Source organism: Cherax quadricarinatus, chromosome 4, assembly GCF_038502225.1.
Source record: "Cherax quadricarinatus isolate ZL_2023a chromosome 4, ASM3850222v1, whole genome shotgun sequence".
Classification (NCBI taxonomy): domain Eukaryota; kingdom Metazoa; phylum Arthropoda; class Malacostraca; order Decapoda; family Parastacidae; genus Cherax; species Cherax quadricarinatus.
Genome location: NC_091295.1, coordinates 53,692,019 through 53,718,159, shown reverse-complemented (window position 1 = coordinate 53,718,159; position 26,141 = coordinate 53,692,019). Strand labels below are relative to the sequence as shown.

The 26,141-nt window shown below is 44.4% G+C and overlaps 1 protein-coding gene across 7 annotated transcripts in view; it reads left to right on the top strand.

Annotated features, from left to right (window-relative positions):
• The window catches only part of LOC128684504 (ATP-binding cassette sub-family C member 12), a 359,115-nt gene that overhangs the window by 251,318 nt on the left and 81,656 nt on the right, over window positions 1-26,141 (top strand). For all 7 annotated transcript variants that reach the window (XM_070096813.1, XM_070096837.1, XM_070096820.1 and 4 more), the window contains one exon: window positions 15,222-15,469. In XM_070096813.1, the coding sequence (XP_069952914.1) occupies window positions 15,243-15,469 (227 nt within the window). In that variant the 5' untranslated portion in view covers window positions 15,222-15,242. The remainder of the gene's footprint in view (window positions 1-15,221; window positions 15,470-26,141) is intronic.

The window sequence follows — 26,141 nt, the reverse complement described above, 5'->3', positions numbered from 1 at the left end:
CTTATACAGCATGTTAGGTTCCAGGCTACTGCTGTACATAAGGGTCCCAGTTATACAGCAATTTAGGTTCCAGGCTACTGCTGTACAGGAGTGTCCCACTTATACAGCATGTTAGGTTCCAGGCTACTGCTGTACAGGAGTGTCCCACTTATACAGCATGTGAGGTTCTAGGCTACTGCTGTACAGGAGTGTCCCACTTATACAGCATGTTAGGTTCCAGGCTACTGCTGTACAGGAGTGTCCCACTTATACAGCATGTTAGGTTCCAGGCTACTGCTGTACAGGAGTGTCCCACTTATACAGCATGTTAGGTTCCAGGCTACTGCTGTACAGGAGGGTCCCACTTATACAGCATGTTAGGTTCCAGGCTACTGCTGTACAGGAGTGTCCCACTTATACAGCATGTTAGGTTCCAGGCTACTGCTGTACAGGAGTGTCCCACTTATACAGCATGTTAGGTTCCAGGCTACTGCTGTACAGGAGTGTCCCACTTATACAGCATGTTAGGTTCCAGGCTACTGCTGTACAGGAGTGTCCCACTTATACAGCATGTTAGGTTCCAGGCTACTGCTGTACAGGAGTGTCCCACTTATACAGCATGTTAGGTTCCAGGCTACTGCTGTACAGGAGTCTCCCACTTATACAGCATGTTAGCTTCCAGGCTACTGCTGTACAGGAGTGTCCCACTTATACAGCATGTTAGGTTCCAGGCTACTGCTGTACAGGAGTGTCCCACTTATACAGCATGTGAGGTTCCAGGCTACTGCTGTACAGGAGTGTCCCACTTATACAGCATGTTAGGTTCCAGGCTACTGCTGTACAGGAGTGTCCCACTTATACAGCATGTTAGGTTCCAGGCTACTGCTGTACAGGAGTGTCCCACTTATACAGCATGTTAGGTTCCAGGCTACTGCTGTACAGGAGTGTCCCACTTATACAGCATGTTAGGTTCCAGGCTACTGCTGTACAGGAGTGTCCCACTTATACAGCATTTTAGGTTCCAGGCTACTGCTGTACAGGAGTGTCCCACTTATACAGCATGTTAGGTTCCAGGCTACTGCTGTACAGGAGTGTCCCACTTATACAGCAAGTTAGGTTCCAGGCTACTGCTGTACAGGAGTGTCCCACTTATACAGCATGTTAAGTTCCAGGCTACTGCTGTACAGGAGTGTCCCACTTATACAGCATGTTAGGTTCCAGGCTACTGCTGTACAGGAGTGTCCCACTTATACAGCATGTTAGGTTCCAGGCTACTGCTGTACAGGAGTGTCCCACTTATACAGCATGTTAGGTTCCAGGCTACTGCTGTACAGGAGTGTCCCACTTATACAGCATGTTAGGTTCCAGGCTACTGCTGTACAGGAGTGTCCCACTTATACAGCATGTTAAGTTCCAGGCTACTGCTGTACAGGAGTGTCCCACTTATACAGCATGTGAGGTTCCAGGCTACTGCTGTACAGGAGTGTCCCACTTATACAGCATGTGAGGTTCCAGGCTAATGCTGTACAGGAGTGTCCCACTTATACAGCATGTTAGGTTCCAGGCTACTGCTGTACAGGAGGGTCCGACTTATACAGCATGTTAGGTTCCAGGCTACTGCTGTACAGGAGTGTCCCACTTATACAGCATGTTAGGTTCCAGGCTACTGCTGTACAAGAGTGTCCCACTTATACAGCATGTTAGGTTCCAGGCTACTGCTGTACAGGAGTGTCCCACTTATACAGCATGTTAGGTTCCAGGCTACTGCTGTACAGGAGTGTCCCACTTATACAGCATGTTAGGTTCCAGGCTACTGCTGTACAGGAGTGTCCCACTTATACAGCATGTGAGGTTCCAGGCTTCTGCTGAACAGGAGTGTCCCACTTATACAGCATGTTAGGTTCCAGGCTACTGCTGTACAGGAGTGTCCCACTTATACAGCATGTGAGGTTCCAGGCTACTGCTGTACAGGAGGGTCCCACTTATACAGCATGTGAGGTTCCAGGCTACTGCTGTACAGGAGGGTCCCACTTATACAGCATGTTAGGTTCCAGGCTACTGCTGTACAGGAGTGTCCCACTTATATAGCATGTTAGGTTCCAGGCTACTGCTGTACAGGAGTGTCCCACTTATACAGCATGTTAGGTTCCAGGCTACTGCTGTACAGGAGTGTCCCACTTATACAGCATGTTAGGTACCAGGCTACTGCTGTACAGGACTGTCCCACTTATACGGCATGTTAGGTTCCAGGCTACTGCTGTACAGGAGTGTCCCACTTATACAGCATGTTAGGTTCCAGGCTACTGCTGTACAGGAGTGTCCCACTTATACAGCATGTTAGGTTCCAGGCTACTGCTGTACAGGATTGTCCCACTTATACAGCATGTTAGGTTCCAGGCTACTGCTGTACAGGAGTGTCCCACTTATGCAGCATGTGAGGTTCCAGGCTACTGCTGTACAGGAGTGTCCCACTTATACAGCATGTTAGGTTCCAGGCTACTGCTGTACAGGAGGGTCCCACTTATACAGCATGTTAGGTTCCAGGCTACTGCTGTACAGGAGGGTCCCACTTATACAGCATGTTAGGTTCTAGGCTACTGCTGTACAGGAGTGTCCCACTTATACAGCATGTTAGGTTCCAGGCTACTGCTGTACAGGAGGGTCCCACTTATACAGCATGTTAGGTTCCAGGCTACTGCTGTACAGGAGGGTCCCACTTATACAGCATGTTAGGCTCCAGGCTACTTCTGTACAGGAGTGTCCCACTTATATAGCATGTTAGGTTCCAGGCTACTGCTGTACAGGAGTCTCCCACTTATACAGCATGTTAGGTTCCAGGCTACTGCTGTACAGGAGTGTCCCACTTATACAGCATGTGAGGTTCCAGGCTACTGCTGTACAGGAGTGTCCCACTTATACAGCATGTTAGGTTCCAGGCTACTGCTGTACAGGAGTGTCCCACTTATACAGCATGTTAAGTTCCAGGCTACTGCTGTACAGGAGTGTCCCACTTATACAGCATGTTAGGTTCCAGGCTACTGCTGTACAGGAGTGTCCCACTTATACAGAATGTTAGGTTCCAGGCTACTGCTGTACAGGAGTGTCCCACTTATACAGCATGTTAGGTTCCAGGCTACTGCTGTACAGGAGTGTCCCAATTATACAGCATGTTAGGTTCCAGGCTACTGCTGTACAGGAGTGTCCCACTTATACAGCATGTGAGGTTCCAGGCTACTGCTGTACAGGAGTGTCCCACTTATACAGCATGTGAGGTTCCAGGCTACTGCTGTACAGGAGTGTCCCACTTATACAGCATGTTAGGTTCCAGGCTACTGCTGTACAGGAGTGTCCCACTTATACAGCATGTTAGGTTCCAGGCTACTGCTGTACAGGAGTGTCCCACTTATACAGCATGTTAGGTTCCAGGCTACTGCTGTACAGGAGTGTCCCACTTATACAGCATGTTAGGTTCCAGGCTACTGCTGTACAGGAGTGTCCCACTTATACAGCATGTTAGGTTCCAGGCTACTGCTGTACATAAGGGTCCCAGTTATACAGCAAGTTAGGTTCCAGGCTACTGCTGTACAGGAGTGTCCCACTTATACAGCATGTTAGGTTCCAGGCTACTGCTGTACAGGAGTGTCCCACTTATACAGCATGTTAGGTTCCAGGCTACTGCTCTACAGGAGTGTCCCACTTATACAGCATGTTAGGTTCCAGGCTACTGCTGTACAGGAGTGTCCCACTTATACAGCATGTTAGGTTCCAGGCTACTGCTGTACATAAGGGTCCCAGTTATACAGCAAGTTAGGTTCCAGGCTACTGCTGTACAGGAGTGTCCCACTTATACAGCATGTTAGGTTCCAGGCTACTGCTGTACAGGAGTGTCCCACTTATACAGCATGTGAGGTTCCAGGCTACTGCTGTACAGGAGTGTCCCACTTATACAGTATGTTAGGTTCCAGGCTACTGCTGTACAGGAGTGTCCCACTTATACAGCATGTTAGGTTCCAGGCTACTGCTGTACAGGAGTGTCCCAATTATACAGCATGTTAGATTCCAGGCTACTGCTGTACAGGAGTGTCCCACTTATACAGCATGTGAGGTTCCAGGCTACTGCTGTACAGGAGTGTCCCACTTATACAGCATGTTAGGTTCCAGGCTACTGCTGTACATAAGGGTCCCAGTTATACAGCAAGTTAGGTTCCAGGCTACTGCTGTACAGGAGTGTCCCACTTATACAGCATGTTAGGTTCCAGGCTACTGCTGTACAGGAGTGTCCCACTTATACAGCATGTTAGGTTCCAGGCTACTGCTGTACAGGAGTGTCCCACTTATACAGCATGTTAGGTTCCAGGCTACTGCTGTACAGGAGTGTCGCACTTATACAGCATGTTAGGTTCCAGGCTACTGCTGTACATAAGGGTCCCAGTTATACAGCAATTTAGGTTCCAGGCTACTGCTGTACAGGAGTGTCCCACTTATACAGCATGTTAGGTTCCAGGCTACTGCTGTACAGGAGTGTCCCACTTATACAGCATGTGAGGTTCCAGGCTACTGCTGTACAGGAGTGTCCCACTTATACAGCATGTTAGGTTCCAGGCTACTGCTGTACAGGAGTGTCCCACTTATACAGCATGTGAGGTTCCAGGCTACTGCTGTACAGGAGTGTCCCACTTATACAGCATGTGAGGTTCCAGGCTAATGCTGTACAGGAGTGTCCCACTTATACAGCATGTTAGGTTCCAGGCTACTGCTGTACAGGAGGGTCCCACTTATACAGCATGTTAGGTTCCAGGCTACTGCTGTACAGGAGTGTCCCACTTATACAGCATGTTAGGTTCCAGGCTACTGCTGTACAAGAGTGTCCCACTTATACAGCATGTTAGGTTCCAGGCTACTGCTGTACAGGAGTGTCCCACTTATACAGCATGTTAGGTTCCAGGCTACTGCTGTACAGGAGTGTCCCACTTATACAGCATGTTAGGTTCCAGGCTACTGCTGTACAGGAGTGTCCCACTTATACAGCATGTGAGGTTCCAGGCTTCTGCTGAACAGGAGTGTCCCACTTATACAGCATGTTAGGTTCCAGGCTACTGCTGTACAGGAGTGTCCCACTTATACAGCATGTGAGGTTCCAGGCTACTGCTGTACAGGAGGGTCCCACTTATACAGCATGTGAGGTTCCAGGCTACTGCTGTACAGGAGGGTCCCACTTATACAGCATGTTAGGTTCCAGGCTACTGCTGTACAGGAGTGTCCCACTTATATAGCATGTTAGGTTCCAGGCTACTGCTGTACAGGAGTGTCCCACTTATACAGCATGTTAGGTTCCAGGCTACTGCTGTACAGGAGTGTCCCACTTATACAGCATGTTAGGTACCAGGCTACTGCTGTACAGGAGTGTCCCACTTATACGGCATGTTAGGTTCCAGGCTACTGCTGTACAGGAGTGTCCCACTTATACAGCATGTTAGGTTCCAGGCTACTGCTGTACAGGAGTGTCCCACTTATACAGCATGTTAGGTTCCAGGCTACTGCTGTACAGGATTGTCCCACTTATACAGCATGTTAGGTTCCAGGCTACTGCTGTACAGGAGTGTCCCACTTATGCAGCATGTGAGGTTCCAGGCTACTGCTGTACAGGAGTGTCCCACTTATACAGCATGTTAGGTTCCAGGCTACTGCTGTACAGGAGGGTCCCACTTATACAGCATGTTAGGTTCCAGGCTACTGCTGTACAGGAGGGTCCCACTTATACAGCATGTTAGGTTCTAGGCTACTGCTGTACAGGAGTGTCCCACTTATACAGCATGTTAGGTTCCAGGCTACTGCTGTACAGGAGGGTCCCACTTATACAGCATGTTAGGTTCCAGGCTACTGCTGTACAGGAGGGTCCCACTTATACAGCATGTTAGGTTCCAGGCTACTTCTGTACAGGAGTGTCCCACTTATATAGCATGTTAGGTTCCAGGCTACTGCTGTACAGGAGTCTCCCACTTATACAGCATGTTAGGTTCCAGGCTACTGCTGTACAGGAGTGTCCCACTTATACAGCATGTGAGGTTCCAGGCTACTGCTGTACAGGAGTGTCCCACTTATACAGCATGTTAGGTTCCAGGCTACTGCTGTACAGGAGTGTCCCACTTATACAGCATGTTAAGTTCCAGGCTACTGCTGTACAGGAGTGTCCCACTTATACAGCATGTTAGGTTCCAGGCTACTGCTGTACAGGAGTGTCCCACTTATACAGCATGTTAGGTTCCAGGCTACTGCTGTACAGGAGTGTCCCACTTATACAGCATGTTAGGTTCCAGGCTACTGCTGTACAGGAGTGTCCCACTTATACAGCATGTTAGGTTCCAGGCTACTGCTGTACAGGAGTGTCCCACTTATACAGCATGTTAGGTTCCAGGCTACTGCTGTACAGGAGTGTCCCACTTATACAGCATGTTAGGTTCCAGGCTACTGCTGTACATAAGGGTCCCAGTTATACAGCAAGTTAGGTTCCAGGCTACTGCTGTACAGGAGTGTCCCACTTATACAGCATGTTAGGTTCCAGGCTACTGCTGTACAGGAGTGTCCCACTTATACAGCATGTTAGGTTCCAGGCTACTGCTGTACAGGAGTGTCCCACTTATACAGCATGTTAGGTTCCAGGCTACTGCTGTACAGGAGTGTCGCACTTATACAGCATGTTAGGTTCCAGGCTACTGCTGTACATAAGGGTCCCAGTTATACAGCAATTTAGGTTCCAGGCTACTGCTGTACAGGAGTGTCCCACTTATACAGCATGTTAGGTTCCAGGCTACTGCTGTACAGGAGTGTCCCACTTATACAGCATGTGAGGTTCCAGGCTACTGCTGTACAGGAGTGTCCCACTTATACAGCATGTTAGGTTCCAGGCTACTGCTGTACAGGAGTGTCCCACTTATACAGCATGTGAGGTTCCAGGCTACTGCTGTACAGGAGTGTCCCACTTATACAGCATGTGAGGTTCCAGGCTAATGCTGTACAGGAGTGTCCCACTTATACAGCATGTTAGGTTCCAGGCTACTGCTGTACAGGAGGGTCCCACTTATACAGCATGTTAGGTTCCAGGCTACTGCTGTACAGGAGTGTCCCACTTATACAGCATGTTAGGTTCCAGGCTACTGCTGTACAAGAGTGTCCCACTTATACAGCATGTTAGGTTCCAGGCTACTGCTGTACAGGAGTGTCCCACTTATACAGCATGTTAGGTTCCAGGCTACTGCTGTACAGGAGTGTCCCACTTATACAGCATGTTAGGTTCCAGGCTACTGCTGTACAGGAGTGTCCCACTTATACAGCATGTGAGGTTCCAGGCTTCTGCTGAACAGGAGTGTCCCACTTATACAGCATGTTAGGTTCCAGGCTACTGCTGTACAGGAGTGTCCCACTTATACAGCATGTGAGGTTCCAGGCTACTGCTGTACAGGAGGGTCCCACTTATACAGCATGTGAGGTTCCAGGCTACTGCTGTACAGGAGGGTCCCACTTATACAGCATGTTAGGTTCCAGGCTACTGCTGTACAGGAGTGTCCCACTTATATAGCATGTTAGGTTCCAGGCTACTGCTGTACAGGAGTGTCCCACTTATACAGCATGTTAGGTTCCAGGCTACTGCTGTACAGGAGTGTCCCACTTATACAGCATGTTAGGTACAAGGCTACTGCTGTACAGGAGTGTCCCACTTATACGGCATGTTAGGTTCCAGGCTACTGCTGTACAGGAGTGTCCCACTTATACAGCATGTTAGGTTCCAGGCTACTGCTGTACAGGAGTGTCCCACTTATACAGCATGTTAGGTTCCAGGCTACTGCTGTACAGGATTGTCCCACTTATACAGCATGTTAGGTTCCAGGCTACTGCTGTACAGGAGTGTCCCACTTATGCAGCATGTGAGGTTCCAGGCTACTGCTGTACAGGAGTGTCCCACTTATACAGCATGTTAGGTTCCAGGCTACTGCTGTACAGGAGGGTCCCACTTATACAGCATGTTAGGTTCCAGGCTACTGCTGTACAGGAGGGTCCCACTTATACAGCATGTTAGGTTCTAGGCTACTGCTGTACAGGAGTGTCCCACTTATACAGCATGTTAGGTTCCAGGCTACTGCTGTACAGGAGGGTCCCACTTATACAGCATGTTAGGTTCCAGGCTACTGCTGTACAGGAGGGTCCCACTTATACAGCATGTTAGGTTCCAGGCTACTTCTGTACAGGAGTGTCCCACTTATATAGCATGTTAGGTTCCAGGCTACTGCTGTACAGGAGTCTCCCACTTATACAGCATGTTAGGTTCCAGGCTACTGCTGTACAGGAGTGTCCCACTTATACAGCATGTGAGGTTCCAGGCTACTGCTGTACAGGAGTGTCCCACTTATACAGCATGTTAGGTTCCAGGCTACTGCTGTACAGGAGTGTCCCACTTATACAGCATGTTAAGTTCCAGGCTACTGCTGTACAGGAGTGTCCCACTTATACAGCATGTTAGGTTCCAGGCTACTGCTGTACAGGAGTGTCCCACTTATACAGCATGTTAGGTTCCAGGCTACTGCTGTACAGGAGTGTCCCACTTATACAGCATGTTAGGTTCCAGGCTACTGCTGTACAGGAGTGTCCCAATTATACAGCATGTTAGGTTCCAGGCTACTGCTGTACAGGAGTGTCCCACTTATACAGCATGTGAGGTTCCAGGCTACTGCTGTACAGGAGTGTCCCACTTATACAGCATGTGAGGTTCCAGGCTACTGCTGTACAGGAGTGTCCCACTTATACAGCATGTTAGGTTCCAGGCTACTGCTGTACAGGAGTGTCCCACTTATACAGCATGTTAGGTTCCAGGCTACTGCTGTACAGGAGTGTCCCACTTATACAGCATGTTAGGTTCCAGGCTACTGCTGTACAGGAGTGTCCCACTTATACAGCATGTTAGGTTCCAGGCTACTGCTGTACAGGAGTGTCCCACTTATACAGCATGTTAGGTTCCAGGCTACTGCTGTACATAAGGGTCCCAGTTATACAGCAAGTTAGGTTCCAGGCTACTGCTGTACAGGAGTGTCCCACTTATACAGCATGTTAGGTTCCAGGCTACTGCTGTACAGGAGTGTCCCACTTATACAGCATGTTAGGTTCCAGGCTACTGCTGTACAGGAGTGTCCCACTTATACAGCATGTTAGGTTCCAGGCTACTGCTGTACAGGAGTGTCGCACTTATACAGCATGTTAGGTTCCAGGCTACTTCTGTACATAAGGGTCCCAGTTATACAGCAAGTTAGGTTCCAGGCTACTGCTGTACAGGAGTGTCCCACTTATACAGCATGTTAGGTTCCAGGCTACTGCTGTACAGGAGTGTCCCACTTATACAGCATGTGAGGTTCCAGGCTACTGCTGTACAGGAGTGTCCCACTTATACAGTATGTTAGGTTCCAGGCTACTGCTGTACAGGAGTGTCCCACTTATACAGCATGTTAGGTTCCAGGCTACTGCTGTACAGGAGTGTCCCACTTATACAGCATGTTAGGTTCCAGGCTACTGCTGTACAGGAGTGTCCCACTTATACAGCATGTTAGGTTCCAGGCTACTGCTGTACAGGAGTGTCCCACTTATACAGCATGTTAGGTTCCAGGCTACTGCTGTACATAAGGGTCCCAGTTATACAGCAAGTTAGGTTCCAGGCTACTGCTGTACAGGAGTGTCCCACTTATACAGCATGTTAGGTTCCAGGCTACTGCTGTACAGGAGTGTCCCACTTATACAGCATGTTAGGTTCCAGGCTACTGCTGTACAGGAGTGTCCCACTTATACAGCATGCTAGGTTCCAGGCTACTGCTGTACAGGAGTGTCCCACTTATACAGCATGCTAGGTTCCAGGCTACTGCTGTACAGGAGTGTCCCACTTATACAGCATGTTAGGTTCCAGGCTAGCTGTACAGGAGTGTCCCACTTATACAGCATGTTAGGTTCCAGGCTACTGCTGTACAGGAGTGTCCCACTTATACAGCATGTTAGGTTCCAGGCTACTGCTGTACAGGAGTGTCCCACTTATACAGCATGCTAGGTTCCAGGCTACTGCTGTACAGGAGTGTCCCACTTATACAGCATGCTAGGTTCCAGGCTACTGCTGTACAGGAGTGTCCCACTTATACAGCATGTTAGGTTCCAGGCTACTGCTGTACAGGAGTGTCCCACTTATACAGCATGTTAGGTTCCAGGCTACTGCTGTACAGGAGTGTCCCACTTATACAGCATGCTAGGTTCCAGGCTACTGCTGTACAGGAGTGTCCCACTTATACAGCATGCTAGGTTCCAGGCTACTGCTGTACAGGAGTGTCCCACTTATACAGCATGTTAGGTTCCAGGCTACTGCTGTACAGGAGTGTCCCACTTATACAGCATGCTAGGTTCCAGGCTACTGCTGTACAGGAGTGTCACACTTATACAGCATGCTAGGTTCCAGACTACTGCTTTAAAGCGAGAATCAATGTAAAGTGAAATATAGCATATTATTCACTTTCAAATATATATTGACACTATTATAAATTAAGTGAGCAATGAAGCTAGGCCTTAAAAAAATGCATATACAATACACACATTTACCTTAAAATATTTTCGTCACTAACGTAAACTGAGTGGTGAATATATTTATTGTAAGAAGTTTGTATACATGAAGAATAGATATTAATGAAAGTCGCTGCATTAGTGAGACACTGTAAAGTGAAGTGCTGTAACGTGAAGCACTATAAAGCTAAACACTGTAAAGTGAAGTGCTGTAACGTGAAGCACTATAAAGCTAAGCACTGTAAAGTGAAGTGCTGTAACATGAAGCACTATAAAGCTAAACACTGTAAAGTGAAGTGCTGTAACGTGAAGCACTATAAAGCTAAGCACTGTAAAGTGAAGTGCTGTAACATGAAGCACTATAAAGCTAAACACTGTAAAGTGAAGTGCTGTAACGTGAAGCACTATAAAGCTAAACACTGTAAAGTGAAGTACTGTAACGTGAAGCACTATAAAGCTAAACACTGTAAAGTGAAGTGCTGTAACGTGAAGCACTATAAAGCTAAACATTGTAAAGTGAAGTGCTGTAACGTGAAGCACTATAAAGCTAAACACTGTAAAGTGAAGTGCTGTAACGTGAAGCACTATAAAGCTAAGCACTGTAAAGTGAGCTGCTGTAAAGCGAGACTGAACTGTGTACCAATTTCACGGGATAGGATAAGATAAGATAAGATTTCGTTCGGATTTTTAACCCCGGAGGGTTAGCCACCCAGGATAACCCAAGAAAGTCAGTGCGTCATCAAGGACTGTCTGACTTATTTCCATTGGGGTCCTTAATCTTGTCCCCCAGGATGCGACCCACACCAGTCGACTAACACCCAGGTACCTATTTGCTGCTAGGTGAATAGGACAACAGGTGTAAGGAAACGTGTCGAAATGTTTCCACCCACCGGGAATCGAACCCGGGCCCTCCGTGTGTGAAGCGGGAGCTTTAGCCACCAGACCACCGGGCCACCAAGGGATAGCAGCCACAGCAGTGTACTAAGGTCCTGGTACTTATTTCCTACTAGGTGACCTTGGATAACAGATGTGTAGGAAAACACATTCAGCGTCTCCACCCGCCCCCAGGATGGAACTTGGGTCCCTGGGTTGTGAGTCTCTGGTATTCACTTCTTTTGATGGGCGAGGGGAGGAGGAGGAGGGAGGTTGACCTGATGCTCGTAAAGGGTTCTTGATCCAAGAAACCGGAGTTACCCTTCCCTTCCTTGGATGAAGCCATGTTACCTGTTATCATCATCGTTGTCATCATAATTTTACAATAATAATAATAATAATAATAATAATAATAATAATAATAATAATAATAATAATAATAATAATAATAATTATTATTATAATAATTGTAATAGTAGTTTTGATAATTATAATAATTATAAAAATATTAGTAATGATAATTATAACAATTATTATGATAATATAAATAATAAAAAAATAATAGTGTTTGTTTACAGTGGGAGGCAGCAACAATAGGAAAATATGATCATTAAATCTTGCAACCAGATGTTGCTCAACCGTGCTGGTGACTCCTCAATCAACACCAGGAACTGTGGTAGTAGTGTAGCCCTTGCTAGCCTCCCTAGTGTAGAGAGATGGATGGAACTGTACTGCTATTACTCTCTCTCTGTCTCTGTCTCTCTCTCTGTCTGTCTGTCTGTCTGTCTCTGTCTGTCTGTCTCTCTCTCTCTCTCTCTCTCTCTCTCTCTCTCTCTCTCTCTCTCTCTCTCTCTCTCTCTCTCTCTCTCTCTCTCTCTCTCTCTCTTTCAAACTTTCGATTCAATCGTGGTGTATACAGCTGAAATAGTTCATAAAATCTCTAGAGTAAAACGACTGGATAGGAAGGAAATCAATGAATTTTGTATTAGGCGGTGTAAAGGAGGGAGGGAGGGAGGGAGAGAGAGAGAGAGAGAGAGAGAGAGAGAGAGAGAGAGAGAGAGAGAGAGAGAGAGAGAGAGAGAGAGAGAGAGAGAGAGAGAGAGAGAGAGAGAGAGAGAGAGAGAGAGAGAGAGAGAGAGAGAGAGAGAGAGATAGAGAGAGAGAGAGAGAGAGAGAGAGAGAGAGAGAGAGAGAGAGAGAGAGAGAGAGAGAGAGAGAGAGAGAGAGAGAGAGGCAGGCTTCAGGAAAGGTTACTCTGCTGCTGATCTGTTGTTAAACCTCTCCACTAAGTGGCACCAGTCACTGGATGAATCCAAAGTCAGCTGTGTGGTAGCACTAGACATTGCTGGCGCTTTCGACCGGGTGTGGCACCAGGGCCTCTTAGCAAAACTTCAAGCACTGGGAATTGCAGGCTCTACGCCATGTCTCCTTAGTGATTACATTCACGGTAGATCTCTAAGGGTAGTTCTCAATGGAACGGAATCAGCAAGACATCCTATTGGGGCAAGTGTTCCACAAAGAAGCATGCTGGGACCATTGTTATGGAATGTCTACTTCAACGACCTTCTTCATCTCATCCCAGAATCACATGCATTTGCAGATGATTGTACACCGACATTCACTTATCCAAGAGCAGAAATGCCAGCTGCTCTATGCTACATCAATCACCAGCTAAGAGCTATATCAGCTTGGGGAAATAGATGGCAAGTAACATTTGCACCTGAGAAAACGCAAATGATGATCGTCTCTAGGCACCATGATGGTAATGCTGGTGCAGTAGTAAGGATGAATGGGAGGGTGTTGGCACCTGGAGAAGAAGTTGATATCCTTGGGGTGAAATTTGACCCCAAACTAACCATGAAGAACCATGTTGTAAATCTAGCAAACAAGGCAGCCAGGAAGCTTACAGCACTTCGCCGTATCTCACATCTGCTTGACAGTAGGGGTTGCAAGATTCTGTACGAGGCACAAGTACGCTCACACCTTGAGTATGCTCCACTTTCTTGGTTTGCCTGCTCCCCCCTTTCATCTGCAACTGCTTGACAGAGTAGAGAGCAGAGCAAAACGTCTCATCTCTCGCCTGGACCTATCCTGGATAGATCTGTCATTTCAGCAGAGCCTTCAGCACAGGAGGGATGTGGGTGGCCTTACTGTTATGTACAAGGCCAATATTGTCAAAGTACCACACTTGGATCCACTTCGAGGACAGCGTGAAACAAGGTTTTATGCCACAAGACGAGCAGAAAGCAGCAACTTCACTCTGGCTGTACCCTTCTCCAGAACATCACTCCATCTGAGATCATACATACCCAGGATGACTCGAGTATGGAACACATTCGTACAGCATAATGATGTCAACGAGATAAAGTCAGTTGATCAAATGAAAATGCTGGCCCACAGATGGCTCCAACTTCATCCTGTTCCCTACTTGTATGTCTCATAGCAATAAAAATGCTTTCAAATGAGCTGATGTAGGTAACAGCTCTTAGCTTGTCAATAAAGCTAGGGATCCTTAACCTTGTCAAACCCTGTGTAAAAAAAAGAGAGAGAGAGAGAAAGAGAGAGAAAGAGAGAGAGAGAGAGAGAGAGAGAGAGAGAGAGAGAGAGAGAGAGAGAGAGAGAGAGAGAGAGAGAGAGAGAGAGAGAGAGAGAGAGAGAGAGAGAGAGAGGAAGAAAGAAAGCGAGTACAATTAATTTTATTTAACAGATGCCTTCAACCCTACCCTGTATCCTTTAATAATAAAAATAATAATAATAAAACTATAATAAAATAATAATAATTAATTAAATAATAATCTATTACCAGAATATACAAGAAAGATGAATAAGTCTGAAATACCCATAAGATTCAACCGTCTCACTGGTGATAGCATTTGACTAACAATCGTAAGTTGCTGGGTTCGATTCTTTGCACGGAGAATTATAAAGGCAAGCTTCCTTAAACTTTTGCTGCCCTTTGCTTACCTAGCGTAGAAGTAGATACATGTGTGATAGCACACTACTGTGGGTGGCATCCTGGGAGCTAAAATGTGCAAGAAGATACCAATACCTGCTAGTACACACTCCAATCCTGGGTGTAAGAAACTCCAGTACCTGCTGGTACATACTCCAGTCCTGTGTGTAAGAAAGTCCAGTCCTGTGTGTAAGAAACTCCAGTCCTGTGTGTAAGAAAGTCCAGTCCTGTGTGTAAGAAAGTCCAGTCCTGTGTGTAAGAAACACCAGTACCTGCTGGTACATACTCCAGTCCTGTGTGTAAGAAAGTCCAATCCTATGTGTAAGAAACTCAGTCCTGTGTGTAAGAAACTCCAGTCCTGTATGTAAGAAAGTCCAGTACCTGCTGGTACATACTCCAGTCCTGTGTGTAAGAAAGTCCAATCCTATGTGTAAGAAACTCCAGTCCCGTGTGTAAGAAACTCCAGTCCTGTGTGTAAGAAACTCCAGTACCTGGTATCTCTCTACCTTGTAAGGTTACTTAACAATATATTGCTTTGTCATGCATAACTTTAGTTCCTTTGCTAACTTTGATTCCTGTCCTAACTTAAGTTTTTATTCTCTTGTTCCTGTCGCAACTTTACTTCCTATCCTCACTTCGATTCCTGTTGAAAATTTGATTCCTACTCTAACTTACGTTCCCATTCTTACTTTCATTCCTGTCGAAAGTTGACTTCCTGTCCTCACTTTGATTGCTGTCCTTACTTTGACTGTAACCCTCACTTTGATTGTTGTCTTTAATTTGACTGCTGTTCCGTCTTACCTCTGACTGACCACAGTCTTTCCCTCCTCCCCAGACCTCCCACCGGTTCTCCATCATGAACAACTGGGGCTCCGGTGGCAGCATCACTCTTAACCATGGTCTCGATGCTGCATCTCCCAGGCTCCACGCAACAGCAGCAGCCAGCGCCGATGGCGCTACCGACACCCCCAGCAACGCCTCCGGCACCAACAAGTCGAGGAAGAGGCCCGGAGATGCACTCTATGCCGAAGAGACGTACCGTTTGCGTTCTGATGACCATCTCGATGTGGAGCACACCAAGGTGTAAGTACCGCTTTTTTTAACTGTATTTTTTTTATTCTTGGGTAGTATGACGCTTCCCCAAGGACCCCACTGGACCCCAATGAACCCCAATGGAATCCAGTGCCCCCAATTATCCCAGTGGAAATAAGTCACTTCATCTGATTTTTGGGGGTTATCTTCACAGTTTACACATGTTACCATGTATAATTGTAGTGTATTAAATTTGTGCAACTTAAGTGTACCTGTACCTAAATAAACTTATTTATTTACTTGTATGTAGTTAACTGGTTCACAGAACCAACAGGTAGATGAATGAGACACTTGTAGAACACTTGGGTATCCACAATAAAGATACCCGAGTGTTGCACAAGCGTCTAATTCATCCCTTCCTTGCCCATCTCTACATGATAGCCTCACAGTGCAAACAAAAAGCCACCCATATGCTTCCCTGTCATATTCAATCACACAGGATGAATTTCTTACATCAACTGTTGAATTTAGTACCGCGATGAGGATGTCGTCAAGCATTTCGTGAAGGATTCATCAGCTAAGGCAGTTTGACAGATGTTCCACCAGAGCTGGAGTTACTATCACTTGGGAATTACCATCTCTCACTATGCATTCTCCTACATCACTGTTGTTGTTTACTGTCCATTTTTCCCAGGTGCTGCTTGAGCCCTACTGGTTTAGCGCCTACCAATGAATACCTTAAAGTAGTTGTACAAGGATATTAACGAAACATAGGGTTAATAGGAAATATACAACCGGATAATGGCAAAAAGAGGATGCAGAAGTGGATAAAGGCAAAAATTGGATATAGAGCTTGGATATAGAGATGTATAGAGATGTATAGCCTGTACAAAGACTCTAGCAGGATATAGAGCTTATACATAAACCGGAAAGATAGCACATTTGCTGAAATTACAATATACAAACTTTGCCGCCGTTTACATGATGCCAAACAAGCCAAATGTCTCGCCAAACAAGCCAAAGATCACGCCAAACAGGGAGAATATCACACCAAACAAGCCAAATGGTACGCCAAACAAAGGCTTCTTGTCGCGGACATTAAGCCGAGATCCATCCATATTTGAGGCTTCCATTGTTTGTTTGTATCACGTGACTGTGACTTCATGCCAGCTGGCTCTTGAACCTTACGTCACTTTATGGAAAGTGCCTTGACGCAGGTTAAGGGCTCTTGATCCATAGAATTAGAGCTACTCCTTCGACTAGGGAGGGTATAGTAAGAGAAGTACCAGAAAGTGGAAGAGGGAAGCAAAAGAGATGGAGCATACTGGAGGGTGTAAGGGAGAGTATGAGGAAGGGTGTAAGGGAGAGTATGAGGAAAGGTATGAAGGAGATTATGAGGGAGGGTATGAAGGAGGGACGCAACAGAATGGACCATGAGGGAACATGACTGATCGAAGATGCTGCAATGTCATCATGACTGTGTGAAGTCTAGCTTCTTACAGTCCTCGGGCACTGACTAGAACACGCGTTGTAACGCTCTCTCTCCAACACTCCCTCCAACACTCCCCCAACACACCCTCCAGCATGTACTCTCTAGCGTTCCTTCAGACACTTCCATAAACACACGTTCTCCAGCACTCCCTCCAGTACATAGTATCCAACACTCTCTCCAGTAAATAATCTCCAACACTCCCTCCAGTACATAATCTCCAACACTCCCTCCAGTACCTACTCTCCAACAGTCCCTCCAGCCTTCTAACTGTCTTTCAGTACACACTCTTCACAGGTTCCTCCAGTACACACTCTTCACAGGTTCCTCCAGTACACATAATTCAGAAGACCCTCCAGTACACACTTTACAAGTTCCTCCAGTACACACTCATCACAAATCCTTCCAGTACACACTTATCACAGATCCCTCCAGTACACACTCATCACAAATCCCTCCAGTACACACTCTTCACAAGTCCCCCCAGTACATACTCATCACAAATCCCTCCAGTACATACTCTTCAACATTCCCTCCAGTACACACTCTTCACAAGTCCCTCCAGTACACACTTCACAAGTCCCTCCAGTACACACTATTCACAAATCCCTCCAGTACACACTCTTCACAAGTTCCTCAAGTACACACTCTTTACAGGTTCCTCCAGTACAGACTATTCACATATCCCTCCAGTACACACTCTTCACAAGTCCCTCCAGTACACACTCTTCACAAGTCCCTCCAGTACACACTCTTCACAAGTTCCTCCAGTACACACTCTTCACAAGTTCCTCCAGTACACACTCTTCACAAGTTCCTCCAGTACACACTCTTCACAAGTTCCTCCAGTACACACTCTTTACAAATCCCTCCAGTACACACTCTTCACAAGTCCCTCCAGTACACACTCTTCACAAGTCCCTCCAGTACACACTCTTCACAAGTCCCTCCAGTACACATTCTTCTTTCTCTAACTCTGAAATATTTTGCAGGATTAAGGATGCGAAGAAAACATCCTCAGGGATTGTACCCCATGAAGGATGATCGCCTAGCTCCTAGGCTCGTGTTTACTGCTAGGTGAAGACCGACAGCATTTGTAACGAGACTTGCCCTCACGTCTCGTCCTGCCCGGGTATCGTACCCGGGCTCTTTCGGTTCTGGTAATTACTTTTTTTCAGCATATAGGCTAATAATTGCCTTTATTTTTACGGGGAAGCTCTAACTGAGCATGAATCATACCAGCATCTGGGGAATGGGAGGTAATCAGGCTTGATTTAATAGCTCCAGTTGCTTGAATCAAGAGCCCTTCACTAGGATGAAGGTCACACCCGTCGCCTTGAAGTGAGTGAGGCTGAGAGTTCCTACCATACATTCCCAGAGAGTAAGTAAACAAAGCTTTGACAAGGAAGTGTATCACTGACGTCCGCCAAGTGCTGTGATGGCTATGTGGGTCAGCGGGCAGTTAACAGCAAAAAGCCTAGATGGAGAGAAAATCAACAAGATTGACCTCAGGGACGTGTTGTTAGGGTAGACAAATCCCTGAAACAGGTCATAAGTATATCACAGGTAGCTCGTCGTCAAACCTGGCCTAGGCAGCAGTGACTTTCTTGGTTGAATGAAGATGGTACTGCCCACACGAGCGAAGACCCTATATTCGTTTCGCGTATATACAGAGTTAACAGGTTCGAGTCCTGCTGTGGACGTAGAGACAATGTTTATAAATAATTTCGCCTGTTTGCGAATTGCCAAGCATTTCAAATCTCTTTCGTTCTCCACTGCATGTGGCAGGATTCGATGAAATAACTTTCAAAACGAGCTTGGTGCCCGGGGGTATGGTGTCCGGGGGTATGGTGCCCGGGGGTATGGTGCCCGGGGGTATGGTGCCCGGGGGTATGGTGCCCGGGGGTATGAGGTAACACGGCTTAGCGTCGGCTAAGCGCCCATACTTATCGCAGGTCAAGTCTCGTGGTAAAGTATTGTGAACTTTGATACAGAGTGTATCTATCAATCTATCTTTATATATATATATATATATATATATATATATATATATATATATATATATATATATATATATATATATATATATATATATATGCAAAACAACCACTCTGAAAGAATAGAGAAATTCCAAGCGCTTTCGTGACTACTCACATTATCAAGGAACTAGGAAAGTGAAGCATCCAAGGAAGCTATATAAGGGGTCCGGCCAGCACCTTACTATCAGATCCCACAACGGTTAAACACGTGACTCGCGGCGAGCCAACTTGGATAGATCCTTTGCACAACTCACCACCAAGCTATTCTACCCAAGAAAATTTAAAAACTATTTGTCCAGTGTATTATTAAATTCTTCCCAAATTCTATTAATTATAAATGGATCTAATTTATATAAACCAAAGGAAATATTCATATTATTGTCAAAACTGCTTTTTATGAAACAAGAGTAGTCACGAAAGCACTTGGAATTTCTCTATTCTTTCAGAGTGGTTGTTTTGCATTTTTTGAAATCACCTGTTTACTGTGATCTTATTGCATATATATATATATATATATATATATATATATATATATATATATATATATATATATATATATATATATATATATATATATGTATATGTATATATACAGATAAGTAAATACAAATTTACAAGTAGATAACTTCAAACTGGGGTAGAAGATAAAAGGTTTATTGATATTTTTTCAATGTTAGAGCTCCCCTGAAGAGCTTCATGTGGTAATGGTGGTAATGGTGGTCATGGTGGGGCAGTAGCAGCAATGTACTAATGGTGCCTGTTGCTATTTTTCTAGATATTTCCGGTCGTCAGGGTTAGGAAGAATGGAGAGGCGATATCAGTGTACACACACAAACATTTCCCATAGAAGACAGGAAGCTAAGTGTGTATGTTCTCTTGTACCAAGAAACGTGAAAGTTGTAGATCATGTTTGTATTTTTGCTCTCACTCCCGTTGTTTCATCATGTCTCCTCTAAAAAACGTCACTGCCACCTGACATTTCCTGTGGTTCTGTTCCTAGAGTGGCGTTGAGAGAAAGGTTAACCCTTACATGATTATCTTTTTATTAACACATTGGCCGATTCCCACCAAGGCAGGGTGGCCCGAAAAAGAAAAACTTTAACCATCATTCACTCCATTACTGTCTTGCCAGAAGGGTGCTTTACACTACAGTTTTTAAACTGCAGCATTAACATCACTCCTTCAGAGTGCAGGCACTGTACTTCCCATCTCCAGGACTCAAGTCCGGCCTGCAGGTTCCCCTGAATCCCTTCATAAATGTTACTTTGCTCACACTCCAACAGCACGTCAAGTATTAAAAACCATTTGTCTCCATTCACTCCTATGAAACACGCTCACGCATGCCTGCTGGAAGTCCAAGCCCCTCGCACACAAAACCTCCTTTACCCCCTCCCTCCAACCTTTCCTAGGCCGACCCCTACCCCGCCTTCCTTCCACTATAGACTGATACACTCTTGAAGTCATTCTGTTTCGCTCTATTCTCTCTACATGTTCGAACCACCTCAACAACCCTTCCTCAGCCCTCTGGACAACTGTTTTGGTAATCCCGCACCTCCTCCTAACTTTCAAACTACGAATTCTCTGCATTATATTCACACCACATATTGCCCTCAGACATGACATCTCCACTGCCTCCAGCCTTCTTCTCGCTGCAACATTCATCACCCATGCTTCACACCCATATAAGAGCGTTGGTAAAACTATACTCTCATACATTCCCCTCTTTGCCTCCAAGGACAAATTTCTTTGTCTCCACAGACTCCTAAGTGCACCGCTCACCCTTTTCCCCTCATCAATTCTATGATTCACCTCATCTTTCATAGACCCATCCGCTGACACATGCACTACCAAATATCTGAATACATTCACCTCCTCCATACTCTCGCCCTCCAATCTGATATCCAATCTTTCATCACCTACTCTTTTTGTTATCCTCATAACCTTACTCTTTCCTGTATTCACTTTTAATTTTCTTCTTTTGCATACCCTACCAAATTCATCCACCAACCTCTGCAACTTCTCTTCAGAATCTCCCAAGAGCACAGTCTCATCAGCAAAGAGCAACTATGGCAGCTCTCACTTTATGTGTGATTCTTTATCTTTTAACTCCACGCCTCTTGCCAAGACCCTCGCATTTATTTCTCTTACAACCCCATCTATAAATATATTAAACAACCACGGTGACATCACACATCCTTGTCTAAGGCCTACTTTTACTGGGAAATAATCTCCCTCTTTCCTACATACTCTAACTTGAGCCTCACTATCCTCGTAAAAACTCTTCACTGCTTTCAGTAACCTACCTCCTACACCATACACCTGCAACATCTGCCACATTGCCCCCCTATCCACCCTGTCTTACGCCTTTTCCAAATCCATAAATGCCACAAAAACCTCTTTAGCCTTATCTAAATACTGTTCACTTACATGTTTCACTGTAAACACCTGGTCCACACACCCCCTACCTTTCCTAAAGCCTCCTTGTTCATCTGCTATCCTATTCTCCGTCTTACTCTTAATTCTTTCAATAATAACTCTACCATACACTTTACCAGGTATACTCAACAGACTTATCCCCCTATAATTTTTGCACTCTCTTTTGTCCCCTTTGCCTTTATACAAAGGAACTATGCATGCTCTCTGCCAATCCCTAGGTACCTTACCCTCTTTCATACATTCATTAAATAATTACACCAACCACTCCAAAACTATATCCCCACCTGCTTTTAACATTTCTATCTTTATCCCATCAATCCCAACTGCCTTCGCCCTTTCATTTTACCTACTGCCTCACGAACTCCCCCCACACTCACAACTGGCTCTTCCTCACTCCTACAAGATGTTATTCCTCTTTGCCCTATACACGAAATCACAGCTTCCCTATCTTCATCAACATTTAACAATTCCTCAAAATATTCCCTCCATCTTCCCAATACCTCTAACTCTCCATTTAATAACTCTCCTCTCCTATTTTTAACTGACACATCCATTTGCTCTCTAGGCTTCCTTAACTTGTTAATCTCACTAGGATGTAAATAAGGGCGTATGTACACTACTCTACACCAAGAGATATGCATTTCTGTGCGTAAGCACAGATGCGTATCCGCAAATGTATACGCAACACACACACACACACACACACACACACACACACACACACACACACACACACACACACACACACACACACACACACACACACACACACACACACATATATATATATATATATATATATATATATATATATATATATATATATATATATATATATGTATGTATGTATGTATATATGCAATAAGATCACAGTAAACAGGTGATTTCAGAATATGCAAAACAACCACTCTGAAAGAATAGAGAAATTCCAAGCGCTTTCGTGACTACTCACATTATCAAGGATAATGTGAGGAGTCACGAAAGCGCTTGGAATTTCTCTATTCTTTCAGAGTGGTTGTTTTGCATATATATATATATATATATATATATATATATATATATATATATATATATATATATATATATATATATATATATATATATATATACATATATATACATATATATATATATATATATATATATATATATATATATATATATATATATATATATATATATATATATATATGTATATATATATATATATATATATATATATATATATATATATATATATATATATATATATATATATATATATATATATATACTTAGCTTTGATCAGAGGAAGGTAATGGCACCTCCAGTTCGTTTGATCAAGAACCTAACTCCTGCTCCTGCTCTTCACCTAGCAGTAAATAGGTTTCTAGGAGTTCCTAGGTTAGTGTGGATCACATTCTGGGCACCTGAGAATGACAGTGGAAATAAGCCACAATGGGTTAGCCCGGGTTACTAACCCTTCATAAGTTAGTAATGTGAATAATCTTCTCTCTTCTTCTTTTCCATATTTTTTGCTCATTCTTTTTCATATTCTTTTTCTTATTCCTTTTCTTTCTCTTTTTCTTATTTTTTCTTACTCTTTTTCTCATTCTTTTCTTCTGCTTCTCTTTTCTTTTTTCTTTTTCTTATTATTATTCTATCATGTGGGGTTCGAACACGTGGATAGGGTAAAGAAATACTCACGTAGGCTGGAAGTATGTATATTACGGATAATGTGGGAAGCGCCAAATAGCCGCGACCTGCCTCCTTGCTCTCACACGTAAGACTAACTAACCCCAGTACCCATATGTGAGGGGGGTGTTTGAATACTGCTGTGGTCAGCAACAATATGAATACAGACAGTGATTCACGCAGAGACGGTTAGTAGTGAGTCATCTACTGGTACACTGGTTACTGGTAACTGGTTACTGGAACTGGTACTACTACTGAGAGCTCGGCGACGCTAACATATGTCGTCCCGACATACAACTAATACAAACTAGAGATGGCAGGTATACGGCTTGGGCTGATACTATACAATGTCAAAGTACACAACAATAGAACATTATAACATACATAAGTAGAACATTGGAATGGAAGCTTACGGAGCTGAAACTGTAATGCAATACAAGAAATAATATAACACAACTCATCGAATGAAACTCAACGTTGGGATTACACAATAGAAGTGATAAAAAAAATTGATCGATCAATCTGTATTCATGTGATCTACGGATTCTGAGGAAGGAATATATACAAAGAAAGAGTGTTTAACAGAAAGGCAGATTCGGTGCACTCAAATCTAGACTGTTAACTCTCAGAATTCGGAGAGAACGTGAACACAAAAAAAAATTCTTGAATACTGATAAGTTGATACTGTATTTATTCATCTATACAGGTTATTTACATTTAACCCCAACTCTGCTAGGGTAAGATTGACATATGCAGAATGGGTGTCATCTCTGGGAGGATCAAACTCTGTAGCATTGGCTAACTCATGCTGTATTTGAGGCAAATCTGAATTGGAAGTTACAAATGATACTTGAGGATTTCTCAATACCTGTCGTGTACGTAGGGAATAACGACACTCAGGTTGATCGTCTGACTGAGTATCAGAGGAAGAGAGTACAGGATCAGGAGGATTGTCAGAGTCTGTCACATTAGTCTGGGTTGGAACATCATTATCATCACATACTAACTTCATATGATCTAAATGCGATTCTTTATACTGACCAGTACTAATTTCTCTAACCTTATACTTATTACCAGTGATATGTTCAACTACTCGATAAGGACCAACAAACTTTTGATCAAGCTTTGGCATTGCAGACGTTTTGTTAAAGTTAGTCAGCATAACTCTCGAACCTACTTTGATTTTGGATGGCTTTGCTCGAGTGTTTGCGACTCTTGTAAATTCTGCTGTTGATTTATGAAGTGTTTCACGGATTCTTCTAAAAACACTTTGAGCTAAGCTGGTACGAGTTGCTATGAAATCATCAGGGTTGTAATTTGGTTTCGGATTAGAATATAGCAACTCATAAGGCAAACGTTTATCTACACCATACAATGCATAATGTGGAGTGTCACCTATAGAAACATTGTAAGCAGAATTTATAGCACACTACACATCAGGTATAACTTCATCCCAAGTTTCACTGTTGGGATTGATAGTGGCTCTCAAGACATCAAGTACTTTTTTATTGGTTCTTTCAGCTAACCCATTGCTGGCAGGATGATGAGGAACAATGGTGGATTTAGAGATCTTGTACAAGGTACACAAATTTTCAAGAATCTCATTACAGAATTCACCTCCATTATCTGTTACTAGGGACTTAGGGGTGGTATGCTTGCAGATAATGCGTTCTTTAAACGCTTTAGCTACTGTCTCGGCAGTCTTATCTGCAATAGGAACTACCTCACAATATCTGGTGAAATGGTCTACCATAACACACAGATGTTTGTTGCCTTGGAGGGAACATTGGAAATTAGTTAACAAATCTAGCGCAACTCTTTCCCACGGTTCGCTAGTAGTTGGATACACTTGGATTGGATTAGGGCCATTAGCATTACCTTTATGTTGCATGCAGACACTACATTTCTTAACATACTCAGAAATATCAGTTGCCATACGAGGCCAAAAGTATTTCAATCTGGCTTGTTTTACTGAACGATCCATACCAGGGTGTGCAACACCTGGTACATCGTGAACTAGCTGTAAGGCTACATTTACTAGTGACTCTGGAATTACTAACTGGTATACTCTTCTGCTAGGAGTACCCAACTCGGCTGTTCGATACAGTAATTCTTGGTTCATGACAAAGTCACTGATGGGTGCTGGTGGCTTCACAGTAAGAATAAGATCTTCCTGGAGCAGGAATCGAATCACCAGAACACAAGGGATCGGTTCTTTCTTACTGGAGGAATGAACAAACTCGGTGGAGTGGATGACTCCCCCCGGTTGAAAAAAATTAATGCTATAACACACAATATGAGCAAGGGAGAACGAATCTACTATCTCAAACTGCAAGCACAGGAGAAAAGAAATGAACACGGTGAACAATGCTGATATTCAATCTGAGTCGCACACAGTGACACGAGGTATCAGCTATAAACTTCACTTACAAACGTTAACAATATGGAAGTTACTCGAGAAATAACTTCTTACAATGCACTGATTACTGTCAACTAGGATGGGATCACAATCTGAAACACAAGGGACAACAACAACACTCAAGTGAGCACACTAGCCACAGAAACGTCTTTCTGCAACGGCTTGCCAACCGTCTCTGCGTGAATCACTGTCTGTATTCATATTGTTGCTGACCACAGCAGTATTCAAACACCCCCCTCACATATGGGTACTGGGGTTAGTTAGTCTTACGTGTGAGAGCAAGGAGGCAGGTCGCGGCTGTTTGGCGCTTCCCACATTATCCGTAATATACGTACTTCCAGCCTACGTGAGTATTTCTTTACCCTATCCACGTGTTCGAACCCCACATGATAAATGGTGGCAGCGGTGGGATGACTGGTGATGAGGGTAAGTGGCTAGCTATGGTTCACCTTTTGACCCACCGGCTACTCACAAACAGTCTTCTAACGTCTTGAAATACCCTTAAAAAGCTTAAATCCATGCTCCCACACCTTTGCCACCATTTATCATGTGGGGTTCGAACATGTGGATAGGGTAAAGAAATACTCACGTAGTCTGGAAGTACGTATATTACGGATAATGTGGGAAGCGCCAAACAGCCGCGACCTGCCACCTTGCTCTCACACG